Genomic DNA, 9681 nt, shown 5'->3' with positions numbered 1-9681 from the left:
CATGAATTTGACTGAAGTTTTGATTTTTATTCAGATATAATTAAGAGCAACATGTGTTAATTTTACGACACTTTTTTGTTTTGAAAGTTGAATTATTGCTGTCCTTTTTTTTAATATCACCTTCTCGATGTCAAGAAAGCATGAACAAACGATGAGTCTTTCAAAGGTTGAATTCCGTTTCAATATTTGCTAAATAGTGCTATCTTGTACATGTTTTATGACAATATGTTACAAATATCTCACATTGATATATTAAATAAATAAATACTGATTTATGAACTCAATAAAGTTATATCAATCAATGGACGAGTGTTTTCAGATCATATCTATCTTAAATTTGTAACCTAACACTATAACATGCTAAGGAGTATGCTAGATTCGACTTCCAAAATCGTATGAACATTTCGAAAAGCCATCACCAGCTTGGCTTGCTGGACTAATAAGGTTCTAAACAATTACAAAGTCCAAATTTTTTTTTGGGTGTGGTCAAAATAGTTCAAAATTTTATATCACGATTCACCTAAAACTATGTACTTGTTATAAACGACTACTTCGATGATCGTTGCTTCAGGCTAAAAAAATTTCTAAACACGGATACATAAAACTTTATCATTAAAAATCATATAATTTAACGAGTTGGAACTTGTGATTTTGAAGAGCCAAGACACTCTTTGATGACCTTTTACTCGGTGAGTGTAAGGAGTCTTGTTGATTTTGAACTAATTAGTTTGTGTGATATCTTCATCAGTATGTGCGATGGAAAATATCAACTTAGTCCAATGTGAAAGAAACATATAAAACAAATTACATTGTTTGATTTCCACAATGTGACCATTGCAACAAAGATTAATAAAAACAAAGTGGTGTTCCACAAGGTCCAAAATAAACCTGTCTCATGCTCACACGGGCACCTGCGGGAATATACTGCAGAAGATTCTGAGGCCAGTCAACGTCCAATCATTTGTCATCTTCTATCCATTTTGGCCCCAGTCGGGCAGCGGGCAGCCAGCTGACCGGTCGAAGCTTTAATTGTATTAGGGAAAAATATGACAACTGTCCAAAACTGTAGTGGTAATAATCGACTGGTTGAACTTCAACGGGACATACTATTGGTCCACGAACACCAGTCCCATGAAGCTCTTTTAATTAATAATTTTTAATTATAAATACTTCTTCATAAACATATAATATTTATTTAATATAAGGATATTTAAGATGTAATAGTGGACTATTTACGATTTCTAAAAAAATCATATGATTTCAAAAAAAAAAAAATCATATAAAAGCGTTTCATTTATTAATTTTGTGAGACATATTTATTATTCGATTTGACACGTGAAAAAATATTATTTTTTATATTTGAGAATGTAAGTATGGACGAGATAAACTCATTTTACGGACCGTCTCAAATCTTATAAAATTAATCATGTCTCTAATAAAATAATATTTCACGAACGTTTTATAATAGACATATATGAGATAATATGTGAGACGAAATAAATATAAATTAAGGATAATGTTACATAAGAGAGATAACTCAGCTAGATGGATCACACAAGATATATTAAATAAATAAATAAATTGAAATAATTATTTGTAATAAGAAGTAATATTTTGACATAAAAATTAATAATTTTTTATGAATACCCAAATAATAGATCTGTTTCACAAAAATGACTCGCGAGACCGTATCACAAATTGTTTTGTGTATTTAATATACGCTAAGCATCGGCAAGATACGTTTAATTACATATAATCATTTTTTTAAGAATTACAAAACTTGATATACGAAGTTGGCGATAAACAACGAAATTGCATGTAAAAAAATGTCTACAATTATGTAAACTATGTCGAGACAGTTTATTTGTCACTTGCTTTGCATCTTTGTTCAATTTTGGATATAAATTGTATACACCCTAAAGCATAGCCTGCAGAACGGAGCTTGTCTCTATTATTAATTCGGACCACCCCGAGTTGATGGCCCTCTTAAACCCTTCCTTAATTGCAATCAATTAATTTCATAGTATGAGAAGATTGAACTCCTTGAATATATAATTCATCCCTCCGAAAATATCATATGGTCACCGGTGTCGCGTCACACAATCCCCCACCCAAAGTGGCTCGATGATTTAATCATTGTTGCGTCAACATTCACTTTAAAGACTCGAGTAGGTGGTGATTGCCAATAGGGTTGTGCACTGGGCTGTAGCCTATATTATACAAGTGTTGGCAATAAGATGTGATAGTGTTCCTCAGTACGTTCTTCGAGCTCTGGGAAAGTATCATCCCAATCTTTAAAATTTATCTGAAAAACCCATTTGATTTCGTTCAACCCATTAACTCCAACAAATCAACATAAAAAGTTTCAAGATCATTTCCATGACCACTATCAGTTATCTAGTGAAATAAGTCCCCAAACCCTCATATTTCAAAGCCAATAAATCGTGGCCATAATTCTGACATTCTCCAAACTTTCCGAGCAAAGCAACAATACAGAAAGTGTCTGTTGATATCTTCAAGATAAGAGTTACATCTTCAGAATTTCACATCGACTGTCGTCTCTCTTTTATTGGTGAGACTGATACACATCGGCATGGATTTTTATTTTATTTGGGAGCCTTAAATTCCATGAGTTTCGAAGTCATGTAGTGAACTGACAAGTCGATTCATTGCTATCTGATTCATTCATATGCATTGCAAGATGATTTCCTGAGTGTACGTACAATTATGTACGCGCCGATCGAATCAATTTTCTTACCCATGACCGATCCCGGCCCGCTTGAATATGGTTCACCTCCACACGATCTACTTCCCATAAAATATTATTCACTTTTCTCCAATCCCATTCACGTACCATATTTATGCAATAGATCACATATCATAATTAAACCCTCGTATCGCTCCCAATTCTCCAATGTATTCCTTAAGCTAATAAATCTCTTCCACATAGCAAACCCCTCTATATAGACATTGCATGAGTTGTTACAACCTTTTGCTCGTAGAAAATTACTCAAAGAGAAAATTTATGTTTATAAATTTGGTTTGCCAACGAAATGGGATCAGTGAGTAATCGTCATGCTTATTTTCTATTAAAGATTGATCGAATGAGATAAAATCACAAAACCTCATTCCACCTTGAGCCTTTGGCCGGCACAAAATACTCCACCTACTCCAATGAATACTTTTTTCATCCCTAGTAGCTCATCAACAAAAGTTTACAATCATGGACCTTAACCGGTGATAAAAGGCCATTGGTAATAAAAATATACTCATGGTGTCGTCCTCCTGCCGAAAACATCTCACTCTTACACAACTGTAATTTTAGCCACACTTTTTCTTTGATACCATCGAATATCATTTGTTTATTTTTGCCAGTAAACACTGGAAGTCACAAATATGCCTCGTAGGACTGACTCATTTCGTTGCATATTTAAGTATAGTTTGGTACATGAGATAAAAAGAGATTGATAAATAATCATCCTTATCCCACGTTTGATATCTTTTTAGAAAACCCATGATATGATAAATAATTTTATATAGGGATAAAATATCCCTTTTATGAGATGTGATAATTTTAATCTAATAATAAAAACACCACAAATGACTTAATTGCCCTCAATATATAAAAATCATAAACCCTATTATTTTCTCGTTTCACTTGTAGGTAGAAATTAAAATCAAATAAATATTTTTATATATTATATAATATGATAATTATATAAATGAACTCGAGATAATTATATAAATGATTTGTATAAATCTCAATAAAATTATTAATATCACTCGATTAACCTTAAAAATTTATATTTGACTTGACTCACAAAATTAAGGGTTCAATTATCATATTATATAATATATAAAATTAGGTAAAAAAAGTAAATCATGCAAACACTGTCGGCGCATGAACATATATATGAACTCAAGCAACAAATTTGAAATTATAAAATTTATTATGATAAGGTTAATTTTGTCATTACAATATAATATATAAATTTAATCACTCTTATTAAAATCATACCAAACATTAAATATAATATCCTACATCTTATTTATCATTAACTTATTCTTATATTATATATCACATATTTATCTTATCATGTATACCAAACTATGCCTAAGCTATACATAAGACTTGATCCTATACATTAATAATTTTATTTGATATGAAAAGTAATAGATGATCAAAAAGGTGATAAGGATAAACTTGTACAATTTATTTAGACTGCATTTGTACGGAGTAAGTTTATTTTTATTGTTGAATAAGTTAAATTAAAGAAGCTCAAATTCACCTTCTACTCTTTTAAATTATAGTTTATACAATCACAATAGATTTCAAATGATCCCAATATTTTAGGGATTTCAAATTCACCGTGATTGATATAACTATAGTGTAAATAAATAAATGTTCGTTTTGACAGTTTGTGTTTTAGCCCTTTTTTACCTTTGCAAGAACAACTATGCCATGTCGCGAGGGTGATACAGTAAATTCATCATAACTCAAGTGCAATCTTAACCGTTGATTCAATTTATAAATAATTTGAAACATCATCATCGTTATATAATACTGTGGTATAGTAGGTAAAAGATTCGGTCACCACAACTTAGTCATATAAATTTTGAAACAAACTTTTAATCCCAAATTTCGAAGACTTGAATCACTCTGCTTCTAGCTCACTACAATTGTTTGGATATATTATATACCCTCCAAATAAGGTTGAATTAGCCTATAATTAAGTTTAGTTCTGTTACCGTTCTTCTTTGATGTGTTTCTGAAGGAATCTGGGTTGCAAATTGCTGTGAATTCAGTTGTGTAACTCGAATCTGTTGTCCCTTAAAGCGTTTCGAAGTTCCGAGGATCAGGAGATCTGGGTATGGAAGTTTTCTTTACATTTCGCATATTGTTTTTGTTATTCGTCCTATCGTTTGAATTTGCATTCACCCATCGCTTTCATGAACTCTATGTTTTCTTGGTTTTGGAGTTTGGTCAACTATTTCAGTTAGGCATTTCATGTTGGAGCTTCTGATCGCCTCGAGATCTGAAATGGGAGACATCAGGCTGTATATGAGGCTAATTCTCATAAAGACGCTTAATTTTGTTTTTGTTTTTGTTTTTTTCCCTTTTACATGTAGCGGAACTTGCTCACCGTTGCATTCCATGGACTTTGGGTTTTCTTGTTAATTTGATATTATGCAGGAGCGCCACATTATTATGGCGTGAAATAATTCAAATGATGTTCACACGCACTATTTTTGATGTTGGATTTATTTCTGTTTAGAACCAGATGAGCAATTTCCCCCAAGTTGTTCTTCCTCATATAGTGGTTTCTTTGTGCTGTATAGGTTCGATAAACCTGTTGGAAATTTTCACTTCACCTAGGTTTCACTTAGATTCTTTCGAGGTCCATCATTGTTTTTGTGATTGTGAAGATTTAATTGTATGCCATTGCTTCATAAATGCATAAGTAGTTGCCTTTTCATCATGACAATGATCGCAGTGTGAGATCTATAACTTCTTATCAAGTTAAAGTCAAACATAGTATTTACAACTGTAGAGAAATAATACTACAAGAATACAAGTTTATTTAATTGGCTATACATATTGAATGATAACCAGCTTTCTTCATTTATGACTCGAGGGAAATCTAGTGCACATTGCTGCCCTGTCCTATGTCCCCCACTATTGGTCCACCCTTGTGCAGAAGAAAATTTAAATAAATGGATTAGAAGGATATCATAAGCAAACTATTCATGGTATGTTATTGCGGAAATCTAGTGCCCATTTTTACGCTTGATGCCCTCCCCTGCGCCCACACTAGGTCATCTGTCACATGAAAGAAATGAAGTAAGTGGATTAGCACAATGTTTATCGGTCCTGTGTCCTCCATCGTCAATTTTCCCTAATAAGGAAGAAGTTTATGGATTTGAAAAATGCTTAAAGTTGATAACCAAATGAGTCTTATTCGTGCTCTTACACTGCTCGTTCTTATGTTGCTTAATATTTTATCACATCATTAAGGATCATGAACATGTTTCTTTATTCTAGCAATGTTGGGCCTGATAGTATTGATGTTTGTGATATTTGCTGCCTGCCATAGATCGATGAAATATGCTTCAACACAAAGGTGTTCCTAGCTCAAGCTTAGTTCACAATATTCCAATTGTCCAAAGCCAATCATTAGACTGTGATTCCAGAGCAATGGATTGTGTTAGCGGAGGCAACAAAGCAAGTCTTGCGTCTAAGCAGCGGCTTCGTTGGACACATGAGCTTCATGATCGATTTGTTGATGCTGTAGCCCAACTTGGTGGTCCAGACCGTGAGTTATTTTCATCTTCGATCTTCTAACACAAACGCTTATTTTCATCTTCAATCTTCTAACACGAATGCAAATGAAATGTTTATGTATGCCCAAGAGAGCTGTGTTTTTTGTTAAGAGAATGTGTTCTTCTTCAGTTTTTATGTCACGGTCCATCAGGAGAGATATAGTGCATCTTGGTTAAAATCGAAAGATGGAAGAATGGTGTTAGTCATTGCTTAAATGAAAAGTGGCAGGAACTTATTTTGGATCTAATGTGCAAGCAGAAATCCATCACTAGGTTTTGGTTGTTCTCAATCTATTTAGATGATCATGTCAATATTCCCCTCAACGTGTTGTTTGAAGAAATTACTTTTGCTAGGTTTCCCAGTTTTCCTCACACTCTTGCCAAGTGTTGGGCAAAATTTTGAATAGATAAAGATTTGTATCCAAGTATTGCTTTATTTTTGTGCCTTTTAAAGTAACATGTGCTGCAATCATCATTCACTTTGTCATTAATGTAAAAGTCCCTTGTACTTTTAATTTCCTTGACGATTCAGGTGCTACTCCAAAAGGTGTTCTTAGAGTTATGGGAGTTCAAGGTCTGACAATTTACCATGTAAAAAGCCACTTACAGGTATACATTTTGTGAAATTCGCTTCAGTGTGTTATCTGTGTTCACTGCTGCTAGGCATCTTCCGCTAATTTCGCTGTTGCAAACAGAAATATCGGCTTGCCAAATATCTTCCAGATTCTTCATCCGATGGTATGTTGTCATCTTGTATTGTTTTTTTATCTGGTCAGTTATCATGTACTGAATTATAAGGTGGTTTTACTGTAAAATCTCCTTTCCAATCAGCTCACCCATTCATATATATTCATTATTTATGTTTTAAGGGAAACAACATGAAAAGAAAGAAGGGGACGTGCTATCCAGCTTGGATAGTTCATCGTAAGTTGAATCATCTCCCTCATTTTGTTTCAAATTTTACTCTGGATCATTTTATGGATGTGCATGACTTCCTACAACTTCTTGGGCCAAATCAGTGAGCAATTATTTGAGTAACATCCCTTTTTCTGTTCTGCTGGTTCATGTGTAATGTATTGTTTCTGATTCTCTCTTCCAATAAGGAATATGGTATCATCTTACTAAATGATCCATTTGATACCAGCTAGAATATGTTTTACTTTTTTCTAGTGGGATGCAAATAACTGAAGCACTCAAGCTGCAGATGGAGGTTCAAAAGCGGCTTCAGGAGCAATTAGAGGTATTACAGGGCTGAACTATGTGGGAGATCCGTTGTATAACTGATCTTGCTCAAGTGTGATGCATTTTTTGTCCTTCTATACAGCATAAAATTACGAGTATTCTGTTTTAACTCCTGGAATTGCATTGGTATTGAACAACACAGAAACTCAGTAAACCTTGAGAAATTTATGCTCAGAAGATGCATAAATCAATTCATTCTGACATTTAACAATTACTCATTCCGAAAAGGTTATTATCGGTATTCAGTTATTCAAATATGTCATTTGCGACTCAATCATGTCACCAATTTTGTCCGAGTGGCTAGTGTGCTTTCCAGATTCCTGAAATGAAATGAGATATCTTGCTTATTTTCAACATTTACTTTTTCACCCTCAGAAAGGATTAAGACGACATTCTCCTACACAACTTTGTGTATTTTGTTTCCCGTTAAGGTTAACTGTCATGATATTAAAATTAGATTTCTTGCATCATATTGTTGTTAAAATCATATCCTCACTTTACATTAACTAATAATTTCACAGGTGCAACGACAGCTGCAGCTGCGGATAGAAGCCCAAGGAAAGTACTTAAAGAAGATAATTGAAGAGCAACAGCGCATCAGTGGTGTTATATTGGAAGTACCTGGCTCTGCGGACAATTACCCCGAATCAGATTCTAAAACCGACCCAACTACTCCTGGTCTGACATGTGAGTCACCATTCCCAGACAAGCCTGCCAAAGAACACGATACATCCAAGATCCTTTCTCGTGATGAATCATTCTCTCATAACGAGCCTCTAACTCCAGATTCTGGTGGTTGTCAGTTGACTTCACCGGTTGAATGTCTTGGTGAGATGCCGAGAAAAAATATTTGAATGAGAACTGCTGTAGCTTACACCAAAGCTGTGGAGCAATTTACAGGTTTGACACTGGAGTCTGGCTTGAGACATTGTACCAGCAGCCATATTAATTCACTTCTCTCAATTAAAGTTTGATCACTCTGCAGTTAACAACATGCGACTTGATTGGCTTCGTTTACTTGTTTCCCTTGTTTGTGTAGTTTTCTGATAAACGTTTAGTTCAAATAACCTTCTTTGTATTTAGATGTTAAAAAATGTTAGGTTTAGAACCGAAGTATAAGAGTCAGGATCTGTTTGAAATTTTCATTTCTGAGTGTTGTAGCCTTCACATTCCTGTATTCTCTTAGATTTATACTTTGGTGGCTTTGAGAATGAATCACAGACATATGCACCGAAAAAACGAGACCAAATTGAGTGTAAACGCATATGAGGAGATGATCAAGCGTGAGTGTGTATTATATACACGCAGGTTCTTTCAGAGCATAAAGTGAAGATATTTATCGTGTGTGTACAACAATAGACCAGGGCAAACTCAAGTGGACTACTTTAAATCTTTGGATTTGCATATAAATTGCATTCCATCTCTTTCACAGAGCAAAGCGAACTGAACATCCAGACACTATTCGTGTGGAAAATATCAGATATGCACAAGACTGGACAAAGGGACAAAAGGCTCAAAAATCAAGAATAACATCCCTATTGGGTAGAAGTGTAGTGGCAAAGCGGAGGGGAATTTTGTAAGATCTCAAATTAATTTTTTTTTTCCTTTTTTTAAATTCCTAAATTATTTCTCTCGATAATAAATAAAGTGCTACAGAATTTTGAGAATTTCTTTGATACAAAAAGTGAAGAGGCAAATAATACTGACCATTTTTTATATTGTTAATAATATTATTTGTGACATACGAGAGGAATCAACTATATATTTATTTATACATTTGATTTCACCAAATTGATATTATATGTAAAACATCACACATCATTATCTATTAAATACGAAAGAGAGAATTTACACAAATGCAAATTATAATAATACCTTAATATTATCACTAATAACGTTTTACTTTTGTATAGAATTCAACTATCGCACAGCGTGCGCCCCTTGGTTTCCGCCTTCCGGCAGCCAAACAACACACGACCCAACTGTCACCCCAAACACCCCATATGAGATCAACCCTGTTTTCTTGCCGGCAGGTACTAGCACCGGGCCGTGCCCCCCGCCTAGAATTCCCGCCTGCCGCACCGTCGACATTGCCGAGCTCCTCGCACACGTCGGAAA

General features: G+C 34.1%; 1 protein-coding gene across 2 annotated transcripts; it reads left to right on the top strand.

Annotated features, from left to right (window-relative positions):
* Positions 1-4579: 4579 nt before the first annotated feature.
* Positions 4580-8740, top strand: LOC142555832 (myb family transcription factor PHL7-like). Of its 2 annotated transcripts, none has more exons than XM_075666937.1 (7): positions 4580-4869; positions 6193-6314; positions 6854-6930; positions 7017-7059; positions 7191-7245; positions 7492-7561; positions 8085-8740. In XM_075666937.1, the coding sequence occupies exons 2-7, from the start codon at positions 6197-6199 to the stop codon at positions 8415-8417; spliced, it is 696 nt and encodes a 231-aa protein (XP_075523052.1). In that variant the 5' UTR covers positions 4580-4869; positions 6193-6196; the 3' UTR covers positions 8418-8740. The 2 variants fall into 2 exon arrangements, with proteins under 2 accessions (XP_075523052.1, XP_075523051.1); XM_075666936.1 differs by having other exon boundaries at positions 6096-6314.
* Positions 8741-9681: the final 941 nt, after the last annotated feature.

The sequence above is a fragment of the Primulina tabacum genome, chromosome 9, assembly GCF_025594145.1.
Source record: "Primulina tabacum isolate GXHZ01 chromosome 9, ASM2559414v2, whole genome shotgun sequence".
Lineage (NCBI taxonomy): Eukaryota > Viridiplantae > Streptophyta > Magnoliopsida > Lamiales > Gesneriaceae > Primulina > Primulina tabacum.
This window is presented reverse-complemented; position numbering and strand designations above follow the sequence as displayed.